This window comes from Dunckerocampus dactyliophorus, chromosome 5 (assembly GCF_027744805.1).
Source record: "Dunckerocampus dactyliophorus isolate RoL2022-P2 chromosome 5, RoL_Ddac_1.1, whole genome shotgun sequence".
Taxonomy (NCBI): domain Eukaryota; kingdom Metazoa; phylum Chordata; class Actinopteri; order Syngnathiformes; family Syngnathidae; genus Dunckerocampus; species Dunckerocampus dactyliophorus.
Window position 1 is genome coordinate 6438771 of NC_072823.1, and position 16304 is coordinate 6455074.

The 16304-nt window shown below is 40.1% G+C and overlaps 1 protein-coding gene across 3 annotated transcripts in view; it reads right to left on the reverse strand.

Moving 5' to 3' along the window:
- Window positions 1–559: 559 nt before the first annotated feature.
- Window positions 560–16304, reverse strand: part of mtss1la (MTSS I-BAR domain containing 2a) — a 41400-nt gene continuing 25655 nt past the window's right edge. Inside the window, exons 4-15 of one of the 3 annotated variants that reach the window (XM_054775763.1) lie at window positions 13421–13505; window positions 13149–13240; window positions 12254–12328; window positions 8935–9092; window positions 8710–8817; window positions 7025–7122; window positions 4672–4804; window positions 4102–4176; window positions 3767–3922; window positions 3298–3471; window positions 2264–2429; window positions 560–2183 (exon numbers count right to left, since the gene is read on the reverse strand). In XM_054775763.1, the coding sequence (XP_054631738.1) occupies window positions 1399–2183; window positions 2264–2429; window positions 3298–3471; window positions 3767–3922; window positions 4102–4176; window positions 4672–4804; window positions 7025–7122; window positions 8710–8817; window positions 8935–9092; window positions 12254–12328; window positions 13149–13240; window positions 13421–13505 (2105 nt within the window). In that variant the 3' untranslated portion in view covers window positions 560–1398. The remainder of the gene's footprint in view (window positions 2184–2263; window positions 2430–3297; window positions 3472–3766; window positions 3923–4101; window positions 4177–4671; window positions 4805–7024; window positions 7123–8709; window positions 8818–8934; window positions 9093–12253; window positions 12329–13148; window positions 13241–13420; window positions 13506–16304) is intronic. The other 2 variants (XM_054775764.1, XM_054775765.1) reach the window with 2 other exon arrangements.

The window sequence follows — 16304 nt, forward strand, 5'->3', positions numbered from 1 at the left end:
AACAACAAATAAAGTTGCAATTTTTTTTGCAAAGTAATAATGTTATGAGAATAAAGTCAAAATATCATAAGAATAAAGTCATTATTTATAATTCTAAGAAGACAATTTACAGGAAGAAAGTTATATAATAATAATAATAATAATAATAATAATAATAATAACACCAATAAATAAATACATTGTTGAAAAATAAAAAAAAATACAACAATGCAGAAATGGAAAAAATAACTAATTTTAAAAGAACAAAGTCAAAATATTAAGAGAAAAAGTTCTAACGAGAAAAAAAGTTGCAATCTTACGAGAATAAACTTGTCATTTTATGAGTTAAAAATAATACTTTAGTGACTTGAGTGAACAATTTTGAAAAACACAGCAAAAATGGGGAAAAAAGAGATCACAGAGCAAAATTGATACTAATAATAATACTTATATTACAAGTCTATCTAACCTCTTCACATATCTACAGGAGTTGCTTTACGGAATATCAGATGCATCCTTTCATTTTTCACTATGTGGCCCTCACTGGAAAAAGTTTGGACACCCCTGTTGTGTAATAATAAGTGGCCCCTCGTATCCTTTGTTTTTTTTTTCCAGCATGTGGCCCTCGGTAGAAAGCGTCTGGACACCCCTTGAAGGAAGCCGTCAGACCAGCAGACAATCACAGCGACTATTCTGGTACTTTTACCTCGGGCGTAAAAATCACATAGAACACCGGACTAATAAAAATCACTGCAAAATCTATAGCTGGAACTTCATCATAATATTTTTACAATGTAACAAAATGTCTAAGAGTGGAAATTCTCTATTGAATGTCATGGATTTTGCATTTTCTGCCAAAGACAATCACACCACTAACATGAAAAAGCTTGTTTAATTGCGGGCTATATTGACAGTACAGTACAGTACAGCGATAAAAACACTGCCATATTGCTCCTATTATACGGGAATCACCCAGCTGCTGCTCAGTTTATGAAACAAAACAGTAATAATGGTACTTGTGCACTAAAGATGAGAAATGCTACAAACGGAGGGGCTCGCGCAGCACTTTGACTGTGGGATGGCTTGTTGGTAGAAAAGAATATTATATGAATCGTAAGAGCGAGAGGGAAGAGACGCAGAGCTTTCCATGAATCAGTGAGGATTTGTGATCACTGGAGCTGCAGGAACAAAATGCAAAATGGGGGTGGGGATGAGATCGGAAGCAGAGCTCAACAGCCACAAGGCTCACAGACAAAAACAACAAATCATACCAAAAGAATGGGTTATGTAACACACACATGAAATGATGAAAGTCACTCATTGTTCTGTCAAATGATCTTCATTCAGCTTTAGTTGATGTATTACACGAGTGCTGTCGTATTGATTTGTACATAAGGGCAACGCAGCCTACTTCCTCAGCTACCGCAGGATCCTGGGAGCCGACCTGTCATCAGTCACCGTCTTGCGGAGCTTCACGCCCCGCCGTATGGTGACCAGCATGTCCAGCCCCTCCAGGGGCTCTGACGACGGCTCCTGACGCGGCGTACACTGAGGAGAATTCCCTGATGATGAGCTGGGAAAGGGGAACTGACCCTCACCGAGGGCATGGGCGCTGGCTGCCAGCTCTCCGATCTTCTCCACCAGGCTGTGGCGGTTGGCGGCCAGCAGGGGGTCTTCCTCGGCACTGTGGGCGGCCACGCCGGGGGCCTGTTGGGCGTAAGCAGTCCTGTCTGCACAGGCCCAAGCTGTGTCAGGGAGGCTCCTCTGCTGAGGAGACACCTTCATGTATTCACTCGTGAACGGATCATCCGGGTAGAGAGACTCTTCGCTACCCGCACGATGCTGGGATGGGCTGGCGTACCCCGGAGAGTCGGGCACCGTTGGGGTTTTTACTGGTACAATGGGGGGCCGGATGGGAATGGGCCCCGATGTGGAAGGTGTGCGTCTCACCCCAGTTTTGGAGGACGGCGTCCGCCGAATTGTGGCCGTTCCGGAAGAAATCGCTCCCCCGGCGCCGTTGGTGGCACCCTGCAAGGTCTTACCCGCAGGGAGGCCTGCTGTGCTGGCAGGCCTCTTTGTTTGGATCATGCGGCGGTAGCTTTGGGCAATGTTGCTGTGGCGCGGGATGGTGGAAGACTTGTCAAACTCTGTCTGTGCTTCCGTGTCTGCATCGCCGTTAAGAGAGTAGCACTCATAATCAGAGCCTAGAGAAGACAGGAACTCATGAATATATTTATATTAGTTTTGCACTTGAATTACATTGTGACCCTGAGGGTTGTTTCACCTTGGGAGGGGATGGTGTCCTCAGAGCAGGAGGGGGTGTTGGTCTGGGTGCTGTAGCCACTGGAATACTGGAGTGAATCTCTGCTGCTTTTCTGCTGCTCCATACTTAAGCCTCTGGTCAAAACCATGGCGAGAGTACTGGCTGCTGGTGACAGAGCCTCCCCGTGCTGCACAAACGCACCCAGCACATGAAAATTGGCCACATTTGAACAGAAATGTTACATGCAAAAACCTGTGTGCAACCTCATTTGTACAGTTTGCATGTGTTAACCATAAAATAAGCATATTTTTATGATGCCGGGTTATTATGAGGAACAAACAAACAATAAAAGTTGTCATTTTTGGAAAATTAGGTTGCAGTAAAATATTATGAGAACAAAGTCCAAATATGTGAATAGTCTTAATAATTACAAGAGGAATATTTACAAGAAGAACGTTGAAACAGCAGCAGGAATGAAAAAATTGCTGTTGTTTTATGAGAATAAAGTCAAAAATTTTAGTTTATGTTAATAAAAATTGCAATTTTAGTTGCACAGCGTTGAAATAATAAAGAAAAAATGTTTTTTTAAGTCATAATATTATGAGAAACCAACAAAGCAAAATATAATTGTAATTTTGGGAAAATCAGGTTAGGGAAAGGTTATAATGTTACGGGAATGAAGTCCAAATACTATGGGAATAGAGTCATAATGTGATGAGAAGAAAATTTTCAAATATTATTTAAGAAGAAAGCTGAAATATTTGAAAAAAAACACACACAACAAAAATGGGAATAAAGAGAGCAAAGAGCGAAGTTGAAAGTAATAATAATATCCACCTATATCACAAAACTGAGATGCAGTTTTTTAAAAATATATATAACTTCTTAGCATATCTACATGTGTTGCTTTACAAAATATCAAAGTGGCCCTTGCATCCTTTCATTTTTCCCTATGTGGCCCTCGCTGGCCCTGCTTTACATCTTCAGTATGTGACAAATATCGACTGTATCGATTGTGCTCTGCGCTCTTGCTTGTCTTCCACAGGATTGTGTACCTTTGCTGCAATGACTCCCGGGCCAACTCTTGCTCTGTGTGTGTCGTCTGCCTGCATCCCATAGCCCTTTGGACTGGGTGGCGCTTCCGGCTCTCTCATCTTATCCAGCGACTCCCTCCTGCGCTGCAAAGTGCTGGCCAATGACGGCTCACACTGGTTTGTTTTGGCCCACTCCTGTGGCAGCACATCCAACAATTAGATACCCACAAGGATGCAGCATCCCACCGTCTTCCGTTAAAGCTGCTGATTTGGCTCATGTACTGGTTAGATGTCGAGGTAGACTGAGCCAATGTTGTTAAACGACAGCGCCACCTCAGTTTACCACATCTTTATGAGAAAAAAGATCGGGAAACTGAGCTTGATGAGCAACAGAAAGGTGACTGCAAGGTTAATGTGGACACCAGACGCAAAGAAGCAACAAAGTTGTAAATGAGAGAACCCAAAAGTCAAACTGCAAAGGAAAACAAACCTTCCAGCTAGGAACCTTTGATGTGGGAGAGGGGGTGTTGGATCCAGGGGAGTGGTTAAATGCAGGGGACACAGGAAGTATGACAGACAGAGGCCTGATGGCGCCAGTGTGAGAGAAAGCAGGGCGGAAGGTGCCGAAGGATGAGCATGAGCCAAACTGCAGAACGACACACAAGTCTGAGTTAGAGTGCTCAAAACCCACAAATAGTCCAATTCCACTGAGGCTGTCGAGGCCCGTGGGCCTTTTTAAGCTCAAGCTAACAATGAGTGCACTATTTGTGTGTGGCTGGGTTATCACAGAGACTGGTTGATTGGCGACTCGCATGCACTACTAACCGCCGTGGGGGAGTTGCACTCGCTGACAGACTGGCAGGTTTCTGACGCCTCAGAGGAGGCTGAGCTTGTTGATTTCTGGGGAAAGGAAGATGGAACAGAAACAGTCGGGGAGAGGCGAAAATTGAGCGAGAGAGACAAAGGTGGAGGACATGAGAGCAAAAGAAGGCGACTGGTGAGGACTGTTGATGAGTTTCAGAAGGATGGATGGTTTTTGCCTCTCTGAGAGCACACACGGACCACAGGCTAACATACACGAGCCGTAAAATCATTAATTCGGAAAAGAACCTTGCATTAGTTGTTATGCCAGCTTGCTACAATCTGCTCGTACCGGCGAGAGCATGAATAACTTTAGCGGTCTGCTGGGATATAAATAATATTATCAAGCACAACCAGTAGGCTGGATTCTGTTGCAGAGCTCGTGTTTGTTTGAAATGCAAACACGACTCCTTCATCTGAGATTGACAAGGCCCCCAATTAAACAGGAGTTGTGCATAAAAACATGGGTGTGCTGTTAAATAGGTGCAGGCTCTTGTTAAGACCAGACTCAAGCACGGTGGCTGAGACGGATACCTGGCTGGTGATGTCCGAGGGCATGGGGGACGGTGGTTTGGAGTGGGTGTTGGCGTCCTGGGAGACAAATCCTGAGTCGTGAGAGGAGACGCTGCTGAGTCGATGCGCTCCTGCAGAGGGCATCTGGAGAAGACTGTCGACAGGCCAACACCGGAACAAATTAGGCAACAGAAAAGTGTTTCTTTTCAGCCTCTTGCTGCCACGTCGTGATCAAGTGCCATGTCATATTTGCAGCGTATGTTTTTAATCCATCTCACATTGAAAATACAATACATGGGGGAAAAAACATGTACGTGTGCAGAAAATACTAACTGAAGAAAACTTCTAGAACTGTTGTCCGTTCATCCAAAGTGCGGCCCGTAGATGTTGGATGCTCGCGGAACATTCCATAAATTCTATTTTTAGAAAAATTTACAGTAATTTTACAAGACTGAAGACAAAATATGATAAGATAAAAGTTGTCATGTAACAAACAAAAAGTATACTTTTACAAGAATACCGCCGTAATATTATTTAGTAGCTTGAAGCTGAAATAATAAAGAAAGACATTATTTTTTTTAAGGTCGTAAAGTTATGAGAAACAAACAAAACAACAAATAAGTTGTCATTTTTGGAAAATCAGGTTACGGAAAAAGTTATAATGTTACGGGAATAATGTAAACATGTTATGGGAATAAAGTCAGAATTACGAGAAGAAAATTTACAAGAAGAAACTTGAAATAGTTGGAAAATTAAAAAAACAACAATAACAGAAATGGAAAAAATAACTGTAATTTTACTAGAATAAATTCAAAATATTATGGGAATAAAGTTACAATTACCAAAAATAAATTGGAAAAATAACTGTAATGTAACGAGAATAAAGTCAAAATATTCAGAGAAAAAAGATTTATTCCAATGAGAAAAAAGTTGCAATTCTACGATAATAAACTCGTAATATTCCAAAGAAAGATGATGTCATTTTAGTAGCATAGAGTTGAAATATTGAAGAACGATCCTATTTATTGTTAAAGTGGTAATATTGTGAGAAACAAACAAAACAAAATAAAGTTGTAATTTTTGGAAAATTAGCTTAGGAAAAACTTATAATAATATGGGAATGTAGTCAAAATATAATTACAAAATGTTAAAAAACAAAAATAGCAGAAATGGAAAAAAAATAGCTGTAATTTTACCAGAATAAATTCAAAATATTATGGGAATAAAGTCATAATATTACAAGAAGAAAATGTACAAAGATTATTTGAGAAGAAATGTGAAATACTTGAAACATTGAAAAACACAGCAAAAATAGGGAGAGCAAATAGTGAAGATGATACAAATCATACACTTTTTCCACCTATATCACAAAGCTGAGATGCAGTTTCTTCCTTAAAATATATATAACTTCTAATATCTTAGCAGTGTTGCTTTACAAAACAAGTGGCCCCTGCATCCTTTCATTTTTCACTATGGAAAAGGTTTGGACACCCATGCAATACAGCGTCAATGATTTGAAACTATATTAGAGCGATAATAGATGGCTGGACAGTGGATCTTAAATGAAATTTCCTCCACTAACCACTGGGACACTTCTATTGTCGTCCTTGTAAAGTGGAAACCCTCGTATATTTATATTTTATTGAATTGTGGCACAGAAAATATTGCGTTATGGTTGTAAAACTTTTACAGACACCGTAGATAACTGAAAAATGCAGCGCTGTCAAGGTGAAGCCAACTTTGTGCGCTTTTAGGTAACAACTTTCATAGCACAGAGATGCAATGGGTAGGTCGGCAGGTGTATTATATCATTTCATATCATACTCTATTGTTGTTTAAAAGCTTCACCTGCATTCACTAATGTCCAAGGGACCACTATAAATAGGCAGTAGTGCTAATTAAATAACAGAAAATAGCAGAGTAATACAACAACAGGGTGATAATGCGTGATGCTAAATGTTGATTTTACACTTTTTAATGGTTAGCCGGTGCGAATCAGGTGCAACATTGCGACATTTTTTTTTGTTGCGATAATGAGTTAGGTTAGGGGATTCCCAATCTCTGTTAAACACATGCGAAATAATCAGGTGTGCCATGGGAAATAATCCAATTGGCCTAAAAATAGTGTCTGGACTACAACTAATGTATCTTTGTTCATCTGCCGATGTCAGCAACACATAGTGACACGCAGAACAATTAAGTTGTGTATCCACTTGTTGCCATTCATGCAACAAAATAAGTCTGAGCGCGCTTGGTGGTGTGCCATGAGATTTTTCTGATGTAAAATACGTGCCTTGGCTCAGTAAAGGTTGGGAAACACTGGGTAGGTAAAGAGAAAGTAGCAAAAAGCAGATGAATAACGTGCATTTAGTACCTGCACATGCTGCTCTTTCTAGAGCTGATGCTGCTGGGGGAGGAGGGAGGTGTCTGATACGACCAGGCAAAATCTGAGCCTTTTAGGTCCCGGATCACCTGTGGCAACGCACAACAACATTGTGATAACACTGTGGCACAAGACAAGTGGTCTAGAAAAAGGATGGATGGACAGCATGGGGTGTTGGAGGATCGTTTTGGTACAGACTAAATATGTCAGCGGTACGGATGGGTACTGTTTATATATACTCCAACAGATGCAAATTTTAAGACGAGTTTGCAAGAATTGACATTTTGCACTGATGGATCTTAAGGAGGTTCTAAGTAGAGCTTCAAAATACAAAAAGAAGAAATGGAACTGAAACAAAACGTTTGTAAAGTAAACAATTCATTGCAAACAAGCATTAAAGTGAAATAGGCTTGATCAGCTAATCAAATGTTTTAAGACCACAGCATTTAAAAGCCTAAATGTTTACGTTCTCAAAGGCCTCGTGTCCTTCAATGGCACAAAACTGCCTGTTTGGAATTCGCACGAGAGCACCAAACATGGGACATTGAAAGGCGGAAGAACGTTTTATTCTCTGATGAGGAAAAAATGCAACATTGACGGTCCTGATGGCTTCCAAGACAAGGAGATCCCATCTGAGATGTTTTCCACCTTCGATGAAACAATGGAGCAACAGGTTGTGCAGGGGCCACTTATGTAGGCATCCTCCTTGGCCTGATGCGACTGCCAGAGTTCGGGTGTGGACCAGGGTTTGTTGTTGTTGTTGAACTGAGGAGTTCACCTACTGTAAGCCTGAGGCTGCAGCTTCAAAAACACCCCAATCAGTGCAGTCAAAGCAGGCCTGTAACTCCAGCTTTGATTCATCTGTCCATTTCATCACTGTCCTCACCAAAGGCTTCGACGTTTTTAATTTCTGCTTGTAGGTCGGGACGAGATGGAGCAGACAGCGATCAGACCTAAAGCTGCACGGCGGACAGATGATAAGCGTCTTTTAAGCGTCTTTTTGTCGTCTAATATGTTAGTGTCCCTGGTGGGACACTTTATGTTCTGTCTATATTTTGGAAGTCTGTGGGTGGAATTTGAAGAGGGTGGGAAGTAAAAAAAAAGGCAGGTTAAGCCAGGTTTCAGTGAAACACAGAGCAGCGGATCTGCAAAAGTCTGCATTGATCTTTGAGTGAAGGAGAAGCAGCAGTTCATCCATCTTGTTTGCCAGGGAGCGGACATTCAGCAAACATAGTGACGGGTGCGCCGTGCCTAAACCCCGCCGTCTCAGTTTGAGGAGCGCTCCTGCATGCTTACGCCGTCTGCGTCTCCCATAGAGAGCTGCTCCGCCTCCAACTAGAATCTCCACAAAACTTTCCGGATCATTGAAAACCAAAAAAAAAGCTCCAGCAGGGGACTGCCCAATGTTTACAAGTTCCTCTCTGGAGTATCTGAGCAGCGAGGGGTCACAAAAAACTGAACAAATAAACAGAAACACCAAAAGTACAAGAGAGCTAAACACCGAGGTGCCATCTTGGCTGTCTTCACTCAAATTTAGCACCCAAATGAGGCACCAATAGATACTTGTTTGTTTGTTTTACGTCGGCAGTGGTGCCATTACGATACTGAGTTGGGGTACGCATCCCTGGCCAGGGGTTGCAGGATGGACGGGGATATTTTCACAATGTAATTTCTACCTGTTCACTGGCTGGAGGGAGTTTGTGCGGGTCCTCGGTTAGCACCGTGAGGTCATCAACAATGGCCTGTAAGTGTGTTGTCTCTCCCAGCATGGCAATCTCAACATTCTGCAAAATAAAAACAGACATAATAACACTATTATTCCAAACAAAACCATTTTTTTAATATAATATAAAATGCAAAGCACTTCTACTAAATGCACACATAGGATCAAGGTTTCTCACCACAACAGGCTGCAGCAGATTAATGAATGCACAATAGCGCCCTCTCTCTTCTAGCAGGGCTCGGCGCACGGCCTGCTTCTCCGTCTCTTCCATGAGCAGGTACAGGTCGCTGACATCCTGCATGGCGCTGTCCAGCTGTGGGCGCAGGTTACCCCGCCCTGTTATAGGCATGGCCGTGTGCGCAGAGACACAGAAGCGGGAAGAAGAGGTGGAATGAAGGAGTTTGAGTCGGGAGGAGCAGGAGGAGCAAAATGAGATAAGAAATTATGGGGAGTGGAGATAAGAGTGTAAACAGTGTAGCAAAAAAGGGGGGAGTCAAAAATGAAAGATGATTAGAAAACACAATGACAAAGTGCTCGTTTATTTGAGGGGTTCATGTACATGGAAATGGGAGGACAATGAAGCATGTCAGAGATAATGTCTTGATGCAGAGCAACTGGTGATGACTTGGAGACCCTCGAATGGATTCAATTTAGGGGGGAAAAAAAAGTTAATCAAAACTACATTTTATTGTGACACTAGGAGAGATGAACAAAAGCAGCGAGGAATGAAAAAAGGATGTGATGACGACCAGTGAGATGCCGGTCTGGTTGTGTTTGAATTTGTACATACATACACTGCCAGTTCCATGCATGCATAAATAAATACACAGTAACCCCTCCTTTATCGCGGTTAATTGGTTACAGACACGATCGTGAGGAGTGAATTTACGCAAGTAGGATTCCTGATTAATAAATACAATATTTTCATAGTTAGAGCATAGAAACCCTGTTTATGACCTTCTAAATATGTTTTTTACATTATTAGAGCCCTCTAGAGATGAAATAACACCCCTATAGCCACCTTTACACTCCTATCACCCAAAATAGTAGACCAGAGGTGTCCAAACTTATTCTAGCGAGGGCCACATAGTGAAAAATGAAAGACCACGTTAACATTTCATCAAGCAACACATGTAGATATGCTGAAAAGTTATATATATTTCAAGACAAAAAATCCTCTTTGCTCTCATTTCCCCATTTTTGCTCTTCCAAATATTCCAACTTTCTTCTAAAATAACCTTTGTACATTAACTTCTCGTAATATTATGATTTTATGACTTTATGCCCATAATATTATAATAATATTATAACTTTTCCCCAAACCAAATTATCCAAAAATTACAAAAATTATAAAATTACTTTGTTTTGTTTTGTTTGTTTCTAATAATATTACAACTACTACAAAAAAACCTACAAAAACTACAAAAAAAAAATCTTTAATATTTAAACTGTGCTACTAAAATGGAATTACTTTTCTTCATAATACTATGGGGGTCTTCTTGTAAAATTGCAACTGCTTTCTCATTCGTATACGCCTTTATTCTTGTAAAATCATTCCTGATTTTTCCATTCTTGCTGCTGTTGTTTTGTTTTTCCTGTTCAATTTTATTTTATAACAAAAAACAGCTGTGGGCCGCACACACATAATACTTGTAACATGTAAGAGATAATAAAACCGCACAAATGTTAGCAGACTGTACTTCCTGCGGTGGCTATTGTCTCATCAATGCAACATTACTGACACCTAGTGACCAGCATAGAGTACTACATACTGTACATGACGTGTCTTTTAAACGCATCTTCTGAATGCCTTAATTTAAGCCAAAATGTGCTTAAATGTGCATATTGTTTGACTAATAACAGGCCATAGTCAACCATGAAACAGCGATGATTTATTGATGAATATATTTTTGAAAAACTGTGATAGAGTGAGGTTGCGAAATTCGAAGAGCAAAGTGGCAATGGGTGCCTGTCCTGCACAGAGTACAATTAAATTGTTGTTGATAGACTCAAAAGCAGCAGCATACGCTAATGTTTTCGTCTTGCCTAACTTGATTGACTTCACTGTTCATATACATATACACTATGTAGAGTAGACAGTCGTCCCTCGTCACTTTGTGGTTTGAATTTCAGGGCTTCTCTCGATCACGGTTTTTCAAAAATATATGAATGAATGAATCATGCTGTTTCGTGGTTGAATATGGCCTGTTATTAGGCAAAAGGTATGCAAATTTAAGCACATTTAATGTATTTTTTGCCCAAATTAAGCATTGCCATGCATAAAAATGGCTAAATAAACTAAAATAGTAATACAAGGCATTCAAAGATGCCGTGAGTATGTAGTATTCTACACCGGTCACTAGGTGTCACTGTGTATTATGAGTGTAAAGGTGACTACAGCCATGTTTCATGTCTAGAGGGTTCTAATAATGTTTAAAAAACATATTTAGAAGATCGTAAACATGTTTTCTATGCTCTAACTACAAAAACATTTGATTTATACATAAGGGATAGCACTGTGAGGAACTTCACCTATCACAGCCGGGTCTGGAACCAATTAACCGCAATAAACGAGGGTTACTGTGTACATACAGTACATTATTATATCGTGGTGTTTGTGATGCACTAATCACTTTGTGTCATGTTAAATTAGACGCATTTCAATGGGGCTGGTGTACCTAATGTTGTGACCACTGAGTTCTGCCTAGGTTGGGACAGAAAAAGGCATACAAAAACACAAATTGTGGCACGCTGATCGACCTTTTCCCACATTTGGAAAAGTGAAATGATCTGTTCCAGGGGTCAGACTGTCACCATCCTAAAACTACTTGGTATGTGAGTACCCTTTGAGTGTATATTCATTTCTTTCTTTTTCTATGTCGCTTAATCCAGCCAACTGCAGGGCACATATAGACAAACCTTTCACACTCACGTTCATACCTATGGACAATTTAGAGTCGCCTATTAACCTAACATGCTTGTTTTTGGAATGTGGCACCCGGAGAAAACCTACTCACTTTGTCAATTCTACACACTGAGGTGAATCATTTGTGAATAACCTGCAACTTAAGACTGGCAGTGTGATAATGGTCGTGATGCTTTCAAGAACTACCACATGCATTTCCCACAAGCTAAGCTGAGCAGACATACCGAGCAACTCTAAAGTCGGGGCGGGGGGCATAGCCAGAAAGAAATCAAAGAGGGCAGGGATCAGGCAGGGAGAGAGAAGAACAAGCAATGTTAGCAGTGTCAAATCAGGACAGATTGTATGTTTGACAAAGTTGTGCCAAAGAGGTAAGAATACAAGTCTGATTTTAGAATAAAGGAGTTTGTTTTTAATAAAGTAGCAGCTGACAAAATGACTGTGCAAGTTTTTTTGTTTTTCTTAATCTGCTTGCTGTTGCTGTAATTCCTAACTCTAACTCAAGATGGCGTCATTTCAACCCATTTCACTTACAAGAGAACTCAGACAAGCTCAGTCATCAAAGCTGACTCACCTTTTCTGGCCTTTTTCTGAAGTTTGATGGTATCCAGCGACTTACGTTTAATTTCCTGCCGAGACCGCTTATATTCTGTTGAGAGTCAGACACAAAGACTGTCAAATATACTTATACTTATATACTAAATCAGCTAGTCAAATCCAGTCTCTCGCCACTTCACAGTTCAAATATCGCACCGTCACTCTATCACAGTTTTCAGAAATATATTTAGTAATACATAATGCTGTTTGTTGGTTGAATACCAACTATTAGTCAAAAAAGATGCACATTTAAACAATTCTCATGTATTTTTGGCCTCAATTAAGCAAAATAAACTAAAATACTACAAGGCTATAAGGCAGTCAGAAGACGCATTCAAAGATGCTGTGAATGACATGTGGTCCACACTGGTCACTAGGTGTCAGTAATGTTACCGTAATGTTCAATGAGACACACAAACGGAACAACAGGCTTTTATTGCAGGCACAATAATCCCTAATAAAAACACGGGGTAGTGTTGCTGCAGTAACCCACGCCAAGATAGGATTCAACTCTAAACCCCCGACATCACTTCCTGTTTGCCAGCCACACAGCTCTATTAGGGAACACATTTATAGTGACACACATGAGTCTTATTTATGTCTTACATGGCTTATTCATTCTTATTATGTCTACTATATTGGGTAATACGAGTTGAAAGGTGACCATAGGGGTGTTATTTCATGTCTAGAGGGCTCTAATAATGTTAAAAACTGTAGAAGGTTTTCTATGCTCTAACTGTGAAAATATTGTATTTATAAATAAGGAATCGTGCGTCATGGAAATTCACTTATCACGGTGGGGTCTGGAACCAATGAACTGCGCTGAACGAGGGAATACTGTAGATCTTCAAATGTGTTTGTGTGTCATTCACCTTTGGCATGATCCTTGTCCAGCTGATTCGCCGTCTTCTTCCATTCTTCTATTCTGTCCTGGAGTGGCACGACCAGGCCTTCCATTAGAGCACTACAGGAATCAGGAGACGGTCAGAAATTGAAGGACGCGTTGTAAATTGCTTTATCTGTCTGGCAGAAAACCACTCAGGGCAGAGAGGAAGGTCAGATGAAATGGAACGGAACCTTAGGCCACTAATCGCACTCAAGGTGAGAGAAGCTCAAGAAAAAACAGCCCACAGATGACACTTACTTGGTAAAGTGGCGTAATTTAGCCTCAATGCTGCGATGTCGCATGCACATTCTAGTCAGAGCTGAGCCAATATCCCTGGTGGCACCTAGAAAAGACAACACAGTGTCTACTTTGGTGTAACGCATGAGCATATTTGCATGTGTTATGCTATTTCTTTAAAAAGACTATGAATGGAAACGCTGAATGCTAAATGTGGTGCAGCCATGGGGTCTATATACTGGATATATACATTTATATTCACAGCTCTTACACATTGGAATACAAAACAACAAAAAAGATTTTAGGTCAGGGGTGTCCAAGCATTTTCCAGCAAGGTTCACATCGTGAAAAATGAAAAGATGCAACTCTGCTACTTTGATATTTTGTAAAGCAACACATGTATAAATACTTTATTAATCTCCAAAAGAAATTATTATTAGAATTATTACTATCAACTTCACTCTTTGCTCCTTTTTTCCCCATTTTTGCTCTTTATTTTTGTAATTTTCCAAATATTTTCTTCTTGCTTACTTACTTTCTTCTTACGTAATCTTTGCACATGTTCTTGTTGTAATAATTATGCCTTTATTACCATAATATTTTGCCTTATTCCCTTATTATCATTTTTCCCAAACTAATGCTCCAAAAATTACAACTTGATTTTGTTTTGTTTGTTTCTCATAACGTTATGACTTAAAAAGAACTTAGTAGTATTTTATTTAATGACGTGCAACTTGTTTTCTCTTTAGTACACGACTTTTTTTCCTTACTATTTTGACTTTATTCGCGTTAATTTATTTTTTCCCCCTTTTCTACTGTTGTTTTAAATTTTCCAACTATTTAAACTTTCTTCTTGTAAATATTATTTGTTTAATATTTTGACTTTATTACCATCATATTATAACTTTTTCCCCAACCTAATTTAACAAAAACGACAGCTTTATTTTGTCTTGTTTGTTTCTCATAATATTATGACTTAAAAAACATAACATATTTTTTGTTTAATATTTCTACTCTGTGATACTGAAAAGACATTATTTTTGTTAAGTTTCTTCTTGTAAAATTGCAACTTTTTTTCTCATAAGGTTTGACTTTATTCTCAGAAAATTACAGCCGTTTTTTTTCCTTTTCTGCTGTTGTGGGGGTTTTTTTACAACTCTTTCAACTTTCTTCTTGTAAATTTTCTTCTCGTAATTATGACTTTATTCCCATAATATTTTGACTCTATTCTCGTAACATTGTGCATTTTCCACAACCTAATTTTCCAAAAATGACCGCTTTATTTGCTTTCTTTAAAAATCACTTAAAAAAAACGTAGGAAAAAAAAAAAATATAAAAAATATAAAAAATATTTCCTCATAACACTATGACTTCATTCTAGAATTTTTTCACGTGAGATTAGAATTTTTTTCTCTTAGCATTTTGACTTTATTCTCGTAAAATTACTGCAGATTTTTCCACTTTTGCTGTGGTTTTTTTTTTTTTTTAGTTTTGTATTTTTAGAATATGCTGCGGGCCAACAGAAAACAGGGCAACAAATGGCCCCGGGCAGCGCTTTGGACACCCCTGCTTTAATATGGGTAGCTACACGTTACACTTGTGCGACAAGCAAGATGCCCTGAAAGTGAGAGGTGGATGTGCTGACCGCTACACCACAGTACTCGTGTTTGATTATTTTACACCTTTCAATCGTCAACCTCCTTTCACACTCGTATGACCATTAAGAATGTTAAAATATGACAGAAAACTGTCTGAACAATTGAGAATGAAGATTTTATGGCAGGTAGAGTTGTACCCTGGAAGAGATTATTTCTATTTCCTGTGATGAGAGTGAGTGTTTCAGAATCCCAACAAACTGGAGGTTGAGATTGGAAATGGTTTCTACTGTGTGTACTTGTGATACAAAATAATGGCACTGGCAAATGGCAGAGGTGTTTTTCTGTGGAAAAATATTATCAGGGAAGCATTTGCACAAGCTCTCCCATATGCGTTTCCCTTCTCGAGAGAGCTTTCTGCCATGGCCACAAGGTAGCAATTGTAAAAACCAGAGACCGTAAAATGTCACATTTGTGTGGGGAAAGCAAACATGACACATTTGCTATAAAGCCCATCCTGCATGAAGCACATATTGTTCCCTGCTATACTTTGGATTACAGACCCAATCCTCACCACAGTGTAAATGACAGCTTGTGAGAATTTCTTACTGTACTTTTCCTCTCTGCTGAAGTGTAATTAAACAGAGCCTTAAGCCGTAAAGCTCAGGCGAGCCAATGTCTCACTGATAGTTCACAGGCTGGTGTAGTATGTGGCAGCATTGATCCTCTTGTAATCTGGGCCACACATTGCTAATCGTAGGGTCTTTCACCACACACACACACACACACACACACACAGATGTGGAGGCAAACTTGCTTTCTCATGAACGTGTGCGCATAGGTCCCCCATGCAGATGTTCATGCTTCTGTATGGACAGGTGGTGCAATTAACCAACACCCCCATCCGTCCAAAAGTTCTCAGCCCTTCTGTCCTGGAGGAAAAAGGAGGGAACCTGTAAGGGGATATCCCTTTATTCTTCCCTGGCTTCTCTGCCTTTCCTGTTCTCTCTGTTTCCTAAACACCATTCATGCAGGGTGGAGAGACACAAACCGACTCGAAACTTCACTCCAAAACCAGGCCGTGAACTGAAAGAAGCACACGCTGAATGAAATAGACGCTCTAGTTTGCTGTCAGCCGAGATCTGAGCTTTGTTCTGGTATTCTTATAAAGAAAGTGTGTTACCGGGGGACAAAGACCTCCACTGTGTCAATATTGCAGTTCAAAGCTGCTCAGGGTTCACCTCAATGAGACATGGTCATTGTTTGTGCTGGGAGGAAAAGAGAAGGTCAGCGCATGGCAGTGGAGCTCA